This window comes from Hylobates moloch, unplaced genomic scaffold, assembly GCF_009828535.3.
Source record: "Hylobates moloch isolate HMO894 unplaced genomic scaffold, HMol_V3 SCAFFOLD_8, whole genome shotgun sequence".
Classification (NCBI taxonomy): domain Eukaryota; kingdom Metazoa; phylum Chordata; class Mammalia; order Primates; family Hylobatidae; genus Hylobates; species Hylobates moloch.
The window spans coordinates 90380454-90397597 of NW_026652283.1; the positions used below are offsets into that span (position 1 = coordinate 90380454).

The window sequence follows — 17144 nt, forward strand, 5'->3', positions numbered from 1 at the left end:
TTTGCTCTTCTATTTCTAGCTTCTTAAGTTGGAAGCTTAAATAGTTGGTTTTAGATTTTTCTTCTTATACAATTGTATAAAGCTATACATTTCTGTCCAAAAACTGCTTCAGCTGCATTCCACAGATGTCAATACACTGTGTTTTTATTACCTTTTGATTCAAAATATTCCCTACATTTTCTCATGATTTCTTCTTTGTCCCATATGTCATTTAGAAGTGTGTTTTTTAATATTTCCAAACATTTTACACTTTTCTAATTGTTTTCTGGTTGTCTGATTATTATCTAATTTCAGTTCAGTTATGATCAGAGAATATATTCTATAAAATTTCAATCTTTTGAAATAAAGAGAAACATCTTTTATAGTCTGTCTTGGGAAATGTTTCACATGCACTTGGAAAGAATGTGGATTCTGCCACATTCTTAAATACTCCTTAAAAGATCAGTTAAGTTAAGGTGGTTGATAGTGTCATTTAGATCTTTTGTACCTTTACTGATTTTTACCTAGCATTTTTGTGAATTACTGAAAGAGAGGCTTAAAATCTCTATCTATGATTGTGGATTTGTCTGTTCTTTCTCTCTTTTTGTCAAATTTGGCTTCGTGTATTTTGAAGCACTATTATCAGGCACATACATATTTATGATGATTATTATCATCCTCCTGATGTATTCATTCTTTTGTTATTATGGAATGTCTTCTTTATCTCTAATAATACTCATTTAAATATTTGTTTTGTCTAATATTAATAAAGATACTCCAGCTTTCTTATGCTCTTTGTTTGCATGGTATATCTTTTTCCATTCTTTTACTCTCAACCCTTTTGTGTCTTTGTATTTGTAGCATATATCTTGTAAACAACATATAGTTGGTTTTTGCTTTTTATGCAGTCTATCAATCCAGTCTCTGACTTTTGATGGACTAAAGTTCATTTAATATAGTTATATAACTGGATTTTGCTCTGCTATTTTTCTATTGGTTTTCTATTTATCTCATCTGTTTTTTTTTTTTTTTGTCATTGTTGTTGTTCCTTTGCTACTCCATTATTTCTCCATTCCTGCTTCCTTTTGTGTTAATCATGTATATTTAGTATTTCATTTTAATCCTCTACTGGCCTTTTATCTTTACTTATTTGCATTTTTTAGTGGTTTCTTCAGATATTAAACAATGCATCGTTAAATTGGCAAAATAGAGTTAACGTTGAATTCCTTCAAGTAGAAAAGGAACCATGCCACAGTTTAGTCCCATGTTTGTTTTTTGTCATATAGTTATGCTAATGTACACAATAAACCCAATAATACAGTTTATCATTTTTGCTTTTAATGGGCACATGCCTTTTAAAGACATTTTTTTCATGTAGATCCAAGTTATCTTTTGGTAGTATTTCTTTTTAGCCTGAACAACTTCCTTTAATATATCTTGTGGTTCAGTTCTGTTGGCAACACATTCTCAGTTTATATTGATCTGAAAATGTCTTTATTTCATACTCATTTTTGAAGTAGAGTTTCATTGTATATAGAATCAGTGCTTGACAATTTGTTTTTCTAGCACTTTAAGTATGTCATTTCCATGTTTTATGCCTCCTGTTGCTTAGCTCTCTCTTGCATGCTTCTAGGATTTCCTCCCTAAATTTCCAGCTGCTCTGCCAGCTCTGAACCCCACCCTCGGCCACCTTAAATCTTCAGGACTGCAGCCATTTGCCAGTGTTGGGGTGGGAGTGGGGAAGTTGGAAAACACTCTCAGACCAAAACAGTTAAACATTTTCGTAATTCTTATGCATTGCAGGTACCTTCTTTTAAGAGGAAACTCTGCCCCAGTTTCTGCCTCCTTTTGTTCACCTTCCAGGGCCTTCAAATAATTGTCCTTATACATATTTTTTCCAGTTTAATACTCATTATCTGTGGGAGGGTTTGCCCAACTATTTCATGTCTTCATCACAATTGAAGCAGGCATCAATGGTCTCTTAATTTTGCTTATTATTTTTTTCTTTTCCTGTATTAAATTTAACAAACTTTCCTCTATGCCTGTGGATTTTGATTTATAGTTAGAAACACTTTCTCTAGCCTTGAGTTATAAAAGGACTCTCTCATATTTTCTTACAGTGCTTTTATAGTTTCCTTTTTAAAAAATTTAAATCCTTGAATAATTTGGAATTCATTCAAGGGTAGGGTGTCATAAATAGATCTGACTTCATAGTTCCGTCCCAGATGTCTATCCATTTGTCCCAACGCCATTTGTTAAATAGTCCACCTCTTATCCTCTGATGTGAAATGTTACTTAGGTATTCAGATCTATTTCTGGACTTTCTTTTCTCTTCCATTGGTCTGCGTTTTCATATGCCAGAACCACACTTTTTAACTATCAAGATTGTCTAATGTTGTAATGTCTAGGAGTGCTAGAGGTTTCTTTTGAGAATTTTTATGGCTCTCGTTGGTTTATTTTTTCATGTAAATTTTATAGTCAATTTGGTTAGTTTTATTGACATGATGAAAGGATTTATAAATTAACCTAGAGGAAACTGACATCTTTATGAAGTTGGAACTCATTGAGAACATGACATATTTTTCATTTGTTAAAATCTTCTTTTGTGTTCCTCTAATTGCTTTAAAGTTTTCTTCATACAGATCTTCCACAATTCTTGTTAAATTTGTTTGTGAATTTTACTGTTTTTTGTTGCCATTATAAATGTAGTCTTTTCTTTCATTATACCTTGTAACTAGTTGTCTTGTTAAATAAAACTATATATATGTATGTATATGTACATCAGTATTATACATATCAATATTTTATATATATATAAAATTTTGTGCTATCTTTGATAAAATTTGTCAGCATTTGTTTACTCTTCTGATGACTTGTATGGCTCCCCCCCATCTTTCCCATGTATTGAATTTTTTTTTTTTTTTTTTTTGAGCTGGAGTTTCACTCTTGTCGCTCAGGCTGGAGTACAATGGCGCGATCTCGGCTCACCACAACCTCCTCCTCCCGGGTTCAAGCGATTCTCCTGACTCAGCCTCCAGAGTAGCTGGGATTACAGGCGTGCGCCACCACACCTGGCTAATTTTGTATTTTTAGTAGAGATGGGCTTTCTCCATGTTGGTCAGGCTGGTCTCTAACTCCCAACCTCAGATGATCCACCTGCCTCGGCCTCCCAAAGTGCTGGGATTACAGGCATGAGCCACCGCGCCTGGCCTTGAAATGTTTTTAATAGCATGGAAATGAGGTATTCTGAGAGAAAGAAAGAGAGAATTATCCAGTAAAGTGATTTATATCTGCAAATATTTTGGAGAGGGACATAAGGAATTAGTGAAATGGGAAGGAATTCATTTATTAATAGCTTTTTCATTTTTCATTGGTAATCTTTTTCAGTTTTAAAATTTCTCTGAATATTTTGCTATATTCTTCTTCTCATTTATCATTTTGTTCATGTTTTCTTTTTTCTGTGATTAGATTTGCCAGAGGCTTGCCTATTTTTATGTTTTTTTAAACTATGTCTTAAATTCTATTTTAAAAACTATTCCATAGTTTTTCTAAAACTGTGTCTTAAATTCTATTTGTCTTAAATTCTATGTTTTTCTAAAACTATATCTTAAATTCTATTTATGTATTAAATTCTATTTTTATTTTATTATTATTTTTTGAGACAGAATCTCGCTTTCTTGCCCAGGCTGGAGTGCAGTGGAGCAATCTCCAGTCACTGCAAACTTCGCCTCCTGGATTCAGGTGATTCTTGTGTCTCAGCCTCCCAAGTGACTGGGATTACAGACATGCACCGCCATGCCTGGCTAATTTTTGTATTTTTAGTAGAGATGGGGTTTTGCTATATTGCCCAGGTCTTGAACTCCTGGACTCAAGTTATTTGCCTGCCTCAGCCTCCCAAAGTGCTGACATTACAGGTGTGAGCCACGGCACCCGGCCTTAAATTCTATTTAAAAATATAACATTTTTGGCTGGGCGCCATGGCTCACCGCCTGTAATCCCAGCGCTTTGGGAGGCCGAGGAGGGCAGATAACCTGAGGTCGGGAGTTCGAGACCAGCCTGACCAACATGGAGAAACACCATCTCTACTAAGAATACAAAATTAGCTGGGTGTGGTGGCACACGCCTGTAATCCCAGCTACTCAGGAGGCTGAGGCAGGAGAATCACTTGAACCTGGGAGGCAGAGGTTGCAGAGAGCCAAGATCATGCCATTGAACTCCAGCCTGGGCAACAAGAGTGAAACTCCATCTCAAAAAAATATATATATATATATATATATAATATTTTATTTTCTTCATTATACCTTCAATAGGACATAATGTTTTCTAAAATACGAATTTGAATGTTTAGTTCATGCATTTTCCTTCTTGTTGTAAATAATAAAAATATTTATAGGGACAATGCTTAGGGGTACAGCTTTGTCTCTGTCTTGTAGGTTTTAATATGTGGCATTTCAATTTTTAATATTTTCTAAATGTCTTTTGTATTCTTATTTTCCCTTACTCTTTGGTTCAGTTTCTTGCAGATTCTTCTTTAAGGATGTTTATAGTAACATTTGTGGTATCTGACTTGGCAGGTTTCAAATATTGTACTACATTTCCCACGTTAGTTACCCTTGTAGCTGTACATTTCCTTTCAGATCCTCTAGTAATTCAAAGAGACCCACTCAGGTTCAGGCAAATATAAGAAGCTTCTTGTGAATGGAATGGCTTATCTAATATTCCTAAAATGACTGGAGCAATGACTTATTGTTTCTAAGGCTTGAGGGACTTGGGCACACAGGCAAAAAATCACTCCTGCTAGAGGTATGATGGTGAAAGCTGGCTAGCAGCTGTTTGTGCCTCTGGTGGGGAGTAGGACTGGGGACTCCCAGACCTTGCAGACACTTATTAGGGAATACAACATCATCAGGAAAGGAGCCATGTGAACAAGGTTGGATGCTCCAAGGAAAGATGGACTGAGGACCCTGGGAGGCTTTCCTCCTGGAATCTGGGCGATGCCCACTCTCGTCATGCTTCTTTAGAACATGTTTTTATTTTCAAATGTTTTCATAGATTTTAAATGGGAATTTGGGAAGGCAGTCTCCAGTCACTTCCACCCTACCTTTTTCCTGGAAGTGTTCTCTAAATCATATACACATCTATTCTCCTTTACTTGGCTCTAGTGGTTTCTGGGACACCAGTTAGAGGTCAGACTTTGAAAACTGCCCTTTCTTTGACTACAAGGTCTGATTTGGTCTATTTGTCTCTGGAGAATTCTTCTCCCTCCTAGGTGGTGTCTTTGTGGGGACCATCTGTCTCTGTTGCTGGGTGGAACCTGGAACCTGGTTAAGGCTGACCAGCAGAGGGGCTGTGCCTTGAGGAGGGCACAGGTAGCCTCAGGAATAGATGCCATCCTGGCAGTGTCCCTGGGGAATGTGGTCTCGCCTTTGGAGATTTGGCTGTTGCATGAGGTGCCAACTGAGTGCAGGGGCTGCTACTCGTTGCTTACTGCAGTTTCCCTGGAAGCCTTTGATCGGGAGGGCAGGACCTATGGAGGAGACAGAACAGGAGAGTGCATTGTTTCCACAGCAGTGGTTTGCTCTGCCTAGCCCTTGTGGTGAGACGCAAGGAGCCTTCTTTCTCTATTATGGGAAGGTAATTTGCTCTGAGGCCATTTTTACTATTAAAATACTCATAAGGCAGGGAGGAAAACCCCCTTTTAAGCAGAGAGGCAGGAGGCAAGTGTGGGGAAAGCTGTTGCTCTCCCCTGGAAGTTTTGGATGAACAGTGGATACCTGAATGTGGGGTGGGAGGAGGCTGTTAAAAATGTCTTCATACAAGGAGGCATGTAATTTCCTCCTGGTGGGCATGGCTTTACTCCACATCAGATGTCATTTTGATCTGCCTGTCCCATCATTGGTCAGGCTTCAGGTGGAAAAGAGAGAATGGTGGAAGTAAGAGGTGGGAGACTAGAATGTCAGGCAGAAATAGCAGCGACAGTCTGCTGTCTCATTTGCTTAAGATCTGTATGAAGACTTGAAAAATCCCACAAATCTGCAATTGCAGAGTTTTATCAAAGCATCTATAACTTTATAATTTAAAACTGATATTAAAAGATGTTGCCTTTTTAAACTCTTTTAATGCCTGTTTATATGAGGACATTTTTAACAACCTCCTGCAACCCTACATTCACACACACATATTTTAGGACAGACATTATTTAATCTGATATGCTCATTTGTCACACAAAAGGTGAGCAGCTCAGAAAAAGCCTGAAGCAAGGAGGAGCTCTTGCCTGTAGCAGTCTCATGACCATTTCTGCTCTTGGACTTGGCTGCTTTGAGTTTTTTCAAGTCCTCAAGGCCTTTGTTCTTTAGCTTTCAGGGCTACTATGACTGGATAGTTTACCAGAAAAGGTCCACTTCTTTTACTCTGAACTGATAAGTTATTTAACTAAATTGCTTGTTTCTGTCCCAAGTGAGCGTGTGTATGTGTTTGTGCTTGCAGACTCAGTATTTTTGCAGCTTGGGATTATAACAAAAGATACAAGATTTTTTTTTGAGACAGAAGAGAAAAAGGGAAATAAATTAGAGAATTGTCTTAGTCAATTTTATGTTGTGATAACAAAATACCACAGACTGGATAATTTGTAAAGAATACAGATGTATTTTTTACAGTTCTGGAGGCTGGGAAGTCCAAGATCAAAGGGTCTGCATCTGGTGAAGGTCTTCTTGCTGCATCATCCCATGGCAGAAGGCAGAAGGGCAAAAATGTGCACATGAGAGAGCAAGGGCAAAGAGGCCTGAACTCACCTTTTATCAGGAACCCACTCCTGAGATATTGGCATTAATACATCACAAAGGCAGTATCTTCATGGCGTAATCACCTCCTAAGGGTCCCACCTCTTAATACCATAATAATGCCAATTAAATTTCGACATGACTTTTGGAGGGAACATTCAAACCATAGCAAGGATAGAATATGATGGAAGATTCAGGGAAGGAAAAAGAAGGGCCCAGTTTTTATTAAAATTGTGACCAAGTAAGTATAACATAAAAGATACAATCTTAACTATTTTAAGTTCAGTGGAATTACGTATATTCACAGTGTTGCACAACATTATCGTTATTCATCTCCAGAACTCTTTTCATCTTGCAAAACTGAAATTCTACATCCATGAAATACGAACTCCCCATTTCAATCTTCCCCTCAGCCCCTGCCTCATATAAGTGGATCACACAGTATTTGTCTTTTTATGACTGGATTGTTTCACCTTGTTTAATGATTTCAAGGTTTATACATGTTGTAGAATGTGGCAAAATTTTCTTCCTTTTTAAGGCTGATTAATATTCCATCACATGTATATACCACATTTTACTCTGAACTGACAGGTTGTTTGACTAAATTACTTGTTTCAGTCCCAAACATATGTGTGTGCGTGTGTGTGTGTGTGTGTGTGTGTGCAGACCCAGTATTTTTGACAGCATGGGAATATAAAAAAGATATAAGCTATTTTCTTTTTTTAGGAGATTGTCTACTTATCTGGCAAAGGGCATTTGGGTTGCTTCCACCTCTTGGCTATTGTGAACAGTGCTGCTATGAACATGGGTAGGCAAATGTGTCCTTGAGAACCTGCTTTCAATTCTTTTATACATATACCTAGAAATGGCTTTGCTGGATCATATAGCAGGTCTATTTTTAATTTTTGAGGCGTCTTCATACTGTTTTCCATAGGGCTTGCACCATTTTACAATCTCATCAACAGTGCACAAGTGTTCCCATTTCTCCACATCTTCATCAACACTTGTTATTTTAGGTTTTTTAAAAAATAGTAGCCATCCTAATGGGCATGAGGTCATCTCTTTGTGGTTTTGATTTGCATTTTTCTAATGATTAGTGATGTTGAGCATCTTTTCATATGTGCGTTGGCCATTTGTATTTCATCTTTGGAGAAATATCTGTTCAAATCCTTTGGTCATTTTTTAATTAGGTCATTTAATTTTTTATTGTTGAGTTGTAGGAGTTCTATTTTATTTTATTTTATTATTTCATTTTATTTTACTGTAAGTTCTGGGATACATGTGCAGAACATGCAGGTTTGTTGCATAGCTGTATGTGTGCCATGGTAGTTTGCTGCTCCATCAACCCGTTGTCTAGGTTTTAAGCCCCACATGCATTAGGTATTTGTACTAATCCTCTCCCTCCCCTTGCCTCCCACCCCCAACAGGCCCCAGTGTGTGTTGCTCCCCTCCCTGTGTCCATGTGTTCTTATTGTTCAACTCGCACTTACGAGTGAGAACATGCAGTGTTTGGTTTTCTGTTGTCGGAGTTATTTACATATTCTGGATGTTAACCCCTTGTTAGGTATATGACTTTCAAATTTTTCTTCTATGAGTTTTATGTTTTTCAGGTCTTACCTTTAGGACTTTAATCCATATTGAGTTAATTTTTTATATGGTGTAAGTAAAGATTCTAACTTCATTTCTTGCAAGTGGAGATTCAGTTTTCCCATTAACATTTGTTGAAAAGACTGTCCTTTTTCCAAGGACATTGCCAAGACTATTCCATAGTCTTGTCACCCTTGTGGAAAATAATTTGGCCATATATGCAAAAGTTTACTTCTGGGCTCTCTATTCTATTCCATTGGTCTATATGTGTCTTTATGCTAGTACCACCTTGATATGGTTTGTCTGTGTCCCCACCCAAATCTCATCTTGAATTGTAGTTCCCATAGTCCTAACGTGTGGTGGGAGGGCCCTGGTGGAGATAATTGAGTCATGGGGATGGTTTCCACCATGCTATTCTTGTAATAGTAAGTTCTCATGATATCTGATAGTTTCATTAGGGGCTTTCCCCTTCGCTTCACTCTCATTCTTCTCCTTCCTGCTGCCATATGAAGAAGGACATGTTTGCTTCCCCTTCCACCATAATGGTAATTTTTCTGAGGCCTCCCCAGCCATGCTGAACTGAACTGTGAGTCAATTAAATCTTTTTCCATGATAAATTACCCTATTTTGATTACTGTAGCTTTCTAATAAATTTCGATATCAGGAAGTGTAAGACCTCACAATTTGTTTTTTTTTTTCAAGATTGTTTTGGCTATTTGGGGTCACTTGAAATTCCATATGAATTTTAGAATGGATTTTTATATTTTTGTAAAAAATGTCATTGGGAGTTTTATAAGGATTGCACTGAATCTGTAGATCACCCTGGGTAGTATGACATCTTAACAGTATTAAACCTTCCAATCCATGAACACAGATATGAAAAAATTCAGCTATTTGCGTGTCATTTACTCTCTTCATTGTTCTGTCACCATTGTCTCCTTCTGTACATCAAAGTGACAGCTCTAGAATGGTGGTGACAAACTACAACCTCCAGTGCTTGGGTCTCATGTTACCTGAAACTATTCTCAAGAATATGGACATAAAGCTAGGCCTTGAAATGCAGCTTCACAATTTATCTCTAGGCCTGTTTCTCTGAAATTCTAAATACCAGAACTTGCTTAAAAAGCTTGCATTTTTGAACTCTGGTTTGCTGAAGACCAGAATGTTAAATGTCACATTGAAATGGAAAAAAAAAATCAAGGCCAGTAAGATAGAAGGGCTCTTTGCTTTTCACAATGTTTATCATGTTTCTTCCTGTTGTTAATGATTTGCTTTTTAGGTGTGTCTTCACTGGGATTTATATTTTTGAAGCTTTGATTAAAATATTGGCAAGAGGTTTCATTCTGGATGAGTTTTCTTTCCTTCGAGATCCATGGAACTGGCTGGACTCCATTGTCATTGGAATAGCGTAAGAATGTTAAAGATGTTTTTGAAGAGACTTGGAGTGGGAAAGAAGCCCCTTTGCTTCCATCAGAGCTCTGTGTGGATCCATTTGAGTGGCTGAGTGTGGCCTAGTAGTGCCTAGAGCTCTGAGTGCTGTGTTGGTTGGCCCTGAACAGCACATGCAGCCAATTGGCCCGAGGTCTCCACACACAAAGCCATTTCTAGGTCAACACTCAAGTTCTTGTTCCTTCAGCCATTAACTCACCAACACTGGCCTGTTATGGGCCAGGCTCTATGCAAGATACAGGGGTGTGCCAATGAAATAATAATAAAAAAAAAGATTGAAAAGATTTTTTTCAATCTTATGAAGCTCACAGTCCAGAGGGGAAGAGTGACAATTAATGACCCTGAAAATATGGTATGATGAGTACCAGGATAGGGGCTATACATGTATTAAGCTGTCAGAGAATATAGGAAGAACAAAGCAGTCTAAAAAATCTTCGGCTACTACAAGGTTACAAGGAGCTTTACTCCTGTTTAATTCTAGAAGTTCTGTAGTTTTGGCTTTTATGTTTCAGTCCATGGTCCATTTTGAGTTAATTATTATGTATGGGGTAAGGTGTAAGGCGAAGGCTGAAGTTCTTCCTGAAGGAAAGACACTGATTTGGAATCTGAATGATGAAATGGAGTCAGCAAAAGAAAAAATAAGAAATGCAGTGACACATTGCCAGCACAACAATAGTAAACCTAGCATCATTCAATTTGTACCAGGCATTATGTTAAGCACTTTGCATATTTTTTCCTATTTAATATTCACAAAAGCCCTTGGAGGTAGGTGCTAGTAATTTCAGAGTTTTACATTTGAAGTTCAAAGATTGTGTGCTCTTAGCTATTGAAAGGTGGTGAAGCACAGGGGTTTCGAGTATGGCTCTGAAGCTACACTGCCTGGCTACACATTCAGGCTTGACCATGTAGTGGCTGGAGACTTCAGTGAACTGCCTTGGGGCATGGAACTTGTCAGCCACTCAGTAAATATTTGAGAGGACTTCTAATATTCATGGATGTAGCCACAACTACATGAACTATGTCAAAGAGTCTTCATCTGTGTCCATGTATGAAGGTGAACTGAGAACAGCCTCCTCTGCAGTTCATAGCAAGAACAGTGGTATTGCCGGATCTTAAGATAAAGGTGGGGCTGGAAAGGTGAGGCTGTCGATTTCACCTTGGAGGTCACAGGCCCCAGGCTGAGTTTACTTGTGGCTTTTGTGGAGATGTGCAGTGCAGCTGTAGGACTGAGCAAGCCCATGCTTCCCTGTGCTTTGTCTTGTAGGATTGTGTCATATATTCCAGGATTCACCATCCAAGTGTCGTCCCTGCGTACCTTCCGTGTGTTCAGAGCTTTGAAAGCAATTTCAGTAGTTTCACGTAAGTCACTCTCACTTCCCACGCTGGCTTCTATCTAGAAAGAATGTTAATTTACATTTAAATCTTTTCAAAATGTCATCATGTAAACCAAAAACAAACAAACAAACCCTGCTTTACAAATTTATCTGATGGTCCAACTGATAATTATTGAGCACCTAATATGTCCAGGCACTGTGCTAACTGCTTGAGATCTAGTAGTAAGCAAATAGATACAGACTCATGGAGTTTTACCTTCTAGGGTAGGGGGTGGGGAGATAGACACGAAGCAACAACTATAATAAATAAGTACATTATGTAGCATGTGAGCAAGTGCTATGTGCCACAGAAAATACAAAGAAAAAGTAGACACCATGGAGGCTATGGGAAGTCACAGGGTATAGGGGAAGCAGGTTGCAGCTTTAAACAGAGTGATCAGGATAGTTGTCATTGAGGTGAGAGGTGGCAGAGATTTGAAGGTGGCAAGGGAATGACACAAGCAGATATATGGGAAAGGGTATTCTGAGCATGGGAAACAGACAGCACAGAGATTGAGTAGCAAGGATGAGGATGGGACTGGAAAGGAGAGGGTGAGGGGCCAGGTAGAGGTGGGATCATAGAAGTGAAGGGGGGCCGGGTACAGTCGCTCATGCCAGTAATTCTAGCACTTTGGGAGGCCAAGGCAGGGAGGTAACTTGAGGCCAGGAGTTTGAGACCAGCCTGGCCAAAATGGTAAAGCCTCATCTCTACAAAAATACAAAAGTTAAGGCCAGGCGCAGTGGCTCACTCCTGTAATCCGAACACTTTGGAAGGCTGAGGCAGGTGGATCACCTGAGGTCAGAAGTTTGGTACCAGCCTGATCAACATGGAGAAACCCCATCTCTACTAAAAATACAAAAGTAATCAGGTGTGGTGGTGTATGCCTGTAATCCCAGCTACTCAGGAGGCTGAGGCAGAAGAATCACTTGAACCCGGGAGAGGGAGGTTGCGGTGAACCTGGATCGCCCCATTGCACTCCAGCCTGGGCAACAAAAGCAAAACTCCATCTCAGAAAAAAAAAAAAAAATTAGTCAGGTGTGGTGGTGGGTAACTTTAATCCCAGCTACTCGAGAGGCTGAGGCAGGAGAATTGCTCGAACCTGGGAGGCAGAGGCTGCAGGCTGCAGTGAGCTGAGATTGTGCCATTGCACTCCAGCCTAAGGTCTAAAAAAAAAAAAGAAGAACTGAAGGGGAGTCTTGTAGGCACAGGGAGGATCTGGGCTTCACTCTGAAGAAATGGGAGCTGTTGTGTGGAGAGTGGAATGTAGGGGAGATGGGAGAAGCAGGAAGACCTCCTGCTACAGGGAGACCTCCTGCTACAGGGAGCACGGTGGACTAAAGATCCCAGCTTCCACCTCTCTGGATTCCCCACTGCATTCATCCACATGCCAAGATCGTGCCTGCCCTGCACAGTGTGTGTGGGTTCTAGTGCTGGCCCATTCCTGAAGCATATGGGATTCTTCTAATAGGAAACTTTGGCTCAGGGACTCTCCAGTGACCTGGCTGAGACTCCGACAGCTGCAATGCAGTCTGAGGTTCTTCCTATCCAATCCTCCTCCCTTGTCTCTCTCTCTCAGACGTCAAACCTGAGCTGCAGTCTGAAGTTTCTCCCTGCTCACTCCTGCTCCCTCCATTCATCTTTCACAGGCATCCTCCCAATCGCCACAAATCTCTTGCACATCTGATCTCAGAATGTCTGCTCCTCAAAACCCAAACTGACACAAGAGAACATAATCCAAGCAAGGGATGGCAGTGCTCTCTGATCAGGTAGTGGTAGTGGCGTTGGTAGACACTGGTCTGATTCTGTGTCAATTTGAAGGTAGAAACAATAGCATTTCCTGACTGATGAATTGTATACATGGTGTGAGCAAAAGACAGGAGTCCAAAATGACTTTTATGTGTGATGTCACTGATTGAGACAGAGAAGGCTGTGAGAGGAGCAGGCCTTGGGGTCAGATTACAAGCTAGCTTTGAACATGTTGTGTTTGAGATGGCTGTGAGACCACCAAGGGAAAGGATTCAGTAGGAAATTAGGTATATATGAGTCTGGAAGTCCAGGGAGAAGTCAGAGCTAGCGATACCATTTCAGGAATCAAGAGTCTATAGATATTTAAAGCTGTGATATCTGAAGAGATCACCAAGGGAATGAGCATTGATGGAGAAAAGAAGAGGACCAAGGTCTGAGCCCCAAGGCACTGAAACATGAAAGGGAGAAGAGGAGAAACCAGGGAAGGAGATGAGCAGCAGCCACCTGTGAAGTAGGAGGGGAACCAAAGATGGTCTCCTGGAAGCCAGGTGAGGAAGTCACGTTAGCCCTTTGGATCAGGATGAAGCCAAGGTTGGGTGTGAATATGAATTTCAGTTTATTAAAAATAAGGTTCTTACAGCACATCCTTTTCCTCTCCTTCCCCTTTCCTCTCTTTTCTTTACTAAAACAAACAAACAGTTTATTATCTTCCCTCTCTGGACTCCTTTCCCCCCCACCTTCTCCCCTTCCCTTCTTTTCTCTTCTATCAGTGGCTTTGGCAAACTATAAAAAGACATGGGAACTATTTAGTTGTGCTGATGACATAGACATAAACTATACCATATGGCCCCAATACCTAAACTCCAGTCCTTCCAAACAGAAGCAGTAGGTTATTTTTTGAAACTTCAGAAAAGCAACTGAATAGTGATAAAGAAACTGGTAGTTAGAGGACACTTTAGGTATAATTTATCTCTCCTCCTCCTCCTCCTCCTCCTCCTCCTCCTCTTCCTCCTCCTCCTCCTCCTTCTCCTTCTTCTCCTTTTCAAGTAGGACTTTGTTTTCCCAGGTAGATTTAGGAGCTTTCTGCATGAGCTGAGCCCCTTTTATTTTCACGTAAGTAAATACACATTCAGACAGTCATTTAGCAGCTTTCATGTCCCCTTCTTCATCTCCACACAGGTGAATATGGTCTCTATTTTGGCCCATTAAATGCACTGAGATGTCTGGATGCTTTTTGGAAGTAAGGGTGCAAAGTACAATTCTTTTATGAGACTATGAAAAAGTGATCCAGGAATCACAATCATCACTCATCCACATTTCTTGCTTTGGAGAAGCCTCTTGTTATAGATTAAAATCTGCCTTGGGTGACGCTGTGGTAACCTCTGGTTTGCCTTCAATTGGTAATATAGTAAGTGTCGCAGCTGGGCCTCCAGGTTCCTGCTATCTGGTGTCATTCTTTGTGGGAAGCCCATCCACTGAGGGCTTGGCCTCCCACTGTACGCTGCCATGTGCTCTCACCTCTACACTGATCAATTGAAATTTTGTCACTTAGTGTCATTCCATGCATTTCAATCACATCTGGGAGTTTATCTCGCCAGCTATCTTAAGACTCAGTAGATTGCTGAAGTTGACTTGTTCTTTTTCCAGCTCTGTCCAGTGACATCATATTGGTAGCTTGAAATCTACTATGGTGGTGAGTGGGGATCAGGATCTATACCACAGAATTCAGAAAACAAGGAAACCTGTAAATGCTATAGATCAGGGCTCTCCTGCCTCCTGCTTGAAGAGCCAGTTTTAAACGTTTACTAGCATGCCACAAGATTATTTATTTTGTAACTTTGGCAGCTTAACAGTGTGCCATGGACATAGTAGGTGCTTAATAAATACTTCTTGAATGAATGAATGAATGAAAATAAAACACCCTATTCTAACTGGTAATCTGAGTTTTCCCTCCCAGGATATCCTCATAATTTGGGTCTAGACAAATCTTCATCCCCTATACCCCACAATTTAGCTGTGTCTCATGGTACTCATGTACTTTGACAGTAGACAGTATCTACTAAATGTTAAATACAGGTCTATCTCATTCTCTAGTGTGGCCCCAGCTTAGGTGGTGCCTTTGCAACTGTCCTCAACCTATGCCTTGAGTCTGTGTGGCATGTTTCTATTCAAAGCTTCCTTGCTTGCTCCTCATAGCAGCACTGAGGCAGGCATAGGGCAGGAATAGAGAGATTGAGTCTCAAGCTTGTTGACTGCTTTGATGACACTCAGCTTCCAAGGCACAGAGTTGGAGCACAAACTCAAGGCATCAGAATCATAGGCTAGGCTGGAGTCCAGTTCCAGCCTGCAATTTGACAGTTTCCGAAACTTCAGTTGCTCCTTACTTGGCCTTTGTGAGCATCTGGCTGAGGGGGATGGGCTTCTCCCCAAGCCTGTCCTCTTTCTCAGGTCTGAAGGTCATCGTGGGGGCCTTGCTGCGCTCTGTGAAGAAGCTGGTCAACGTGATTATCCTCACCTTCTTTTGCCTCAGCATCTTTGCCCTGGTAGGTCAGCAGCTCTTCATGGGAAGTCTGAACCTGAAATGCATCTTGAAGGACTGTAAAAATATCAATAACATGGAAGCTTATGGTAAATACCCAAACTTTCTTTCACTCCTTGGTTTTTGCATGCTTAACTTTTCCTTATCCTCACTTGTCCTGCCTTCACACTTCCCTTACAGAGTCTCTTAGCAGCAAGGGAGGACTTCATTCATCCAGGGTGCTCCTGTGGGCAGACACATTTCCTAGAGAATTGCCTCATTCCTTGGGTTGCTATGGAGAAGGAAAGTCTTGAAACCACATCCACAAGAGCAATTCTATGCTGTCCCATCCCTTTGCCATTTAGATCTCTGCCCACTTCTTTGTAATGATTCGCAGAAGTTTTCAGAATGCTTGGATTTGGCTAATGATAATCAGCAGCTTCCCAGCCCCACTCCTCAAGTATTTCTCCAATGACATGTCCTTTTTTTTTTGAGATGGAGTCTAGCTCTGTCACCAGGCCGGAGTGCAGTGGCACGACATTGCCTCACTGCAACCTCTGCCTCCCAGGCTCAAGTGATTCTTCTGCCTCAGCCTCTCGAGTAGCTGGGATTACAGGCATGTGCCGCCACACCCGGCTAATTTTTGTATTTTTAGTAGAGATGAGGTTTCACCATGTTGGCCAGGATGATCTCCATCTCCTGACCTCGTGATCTGCCCACCTCAGCCTCCCAAAGTGCTGGGATTACAGGCATGAGCCACCATTTCAGGTGCCCACCTCCCCATTGTGTTGACCTACACCTACTCCATGTGTCATGAATCTCATGTGACTACATTCTCTTTTTTTTTTTTTTTTTTCTCTCTTGATGTCTCTCATGGGATGGGTCTGTGTTCAGCTTCCCCAGGGAGGATCTTCGGTTCAGTATTATTTAAGAGAGGCAAAGTGGTGGTGGTGATGTCACTGCTTCCTCCTCTACCTTCTCCTTCTTTCTTCTTTTCCCTCCTTTTTTCTTGCTCTTTCCAGAGGTCTTGGGCCCCAGTTTCTCTCTGGACACACCTCCTTTAATCATTTTAGAAGATGTAGAAACATCCATTTTCAAGCATAATCTGCATACTTACTATTCTCTTTCCTTTCGATGTTTTTTTTTTTTTAAATCTGAATTTATGACTTTTTCCTCTCTCAGACCATTGCTTTGAAAAGAAAGAAAATTCGACTGAATTCAAAATGTGTGGCACCTGGATGGGTAACAGGTAAGAGGTTTATAATTTTCATTTTTCTCCCAAGAAGAGTACCTCTAGACCTTTTAGAATGGTGTGGCAAATAGTCTTTAATGACTGGTGGACACAGTGATGATAGTTCTCAAATAATTATTTCATGTGTCTAAACAGGTTGAGACTTGTGTTATTAAATTAAAAAATCATTTCCTGGTGTTTAAGGCAGCTTTCCTCCCTAGTTATGTTAAATTGGAAGCTTATAAGAAACCTACTGAAACAGTGATATTTTAACTTTATGGAGTAGCTATTCAAGACTTTCAAAGCTGAGAAGGGATGTTATGACTGAGAGCCCTGTGAGGCCCTTGTTTCCTGCTCAGTGGCATTGCCCTGCTGCAAGAGTATCTGAGCATGCTTCTTCTCTTTGGTGACCTGTTGACAACTATTGCCTCTAATTACAAACACAGTTGGACATACATCCACTTACACTTGCCCCAACAGC

The 17144-nt window shown here is 40.3% G+C and overlaps 1 protein-coding gene across 3 annotated transcripts in view; it reads left to right on the forward strand.

Annotated features, from left to right (window-relative positions):
* Nucleotides 1–17144, forward strand: part of SCN11A (sodium voltage-gated channel alpha subunit 11) — a 195818-nt gene that overhangs the window by 105371 nt on the left and 73303 nt on the right. For all 3 annotated transcript variants that reach the window (XM_032159133.1, XM_032159134.2, XM_032159132.1), the window contains 4 exons: nucleotides 9625–9753; nucleotides 11059–11153; nucleotides 15363–15542; nucleotides 16615–16681. In XM_032159133.1, coding sequence (XP_032015024.1) covers nucleotides 9625–9753; nucleotides 11059–11153; nucleotides 15363–15542; nucleotides 16615–16681 — 471 coding nt within the window. The remainder of the gene's footprint in view (nucleotides 1–9624; nucleotides 9754–11058; nucleotides 11154–15362; nucleotides 15543–16614; nucleotides 16682–17144) is intronic.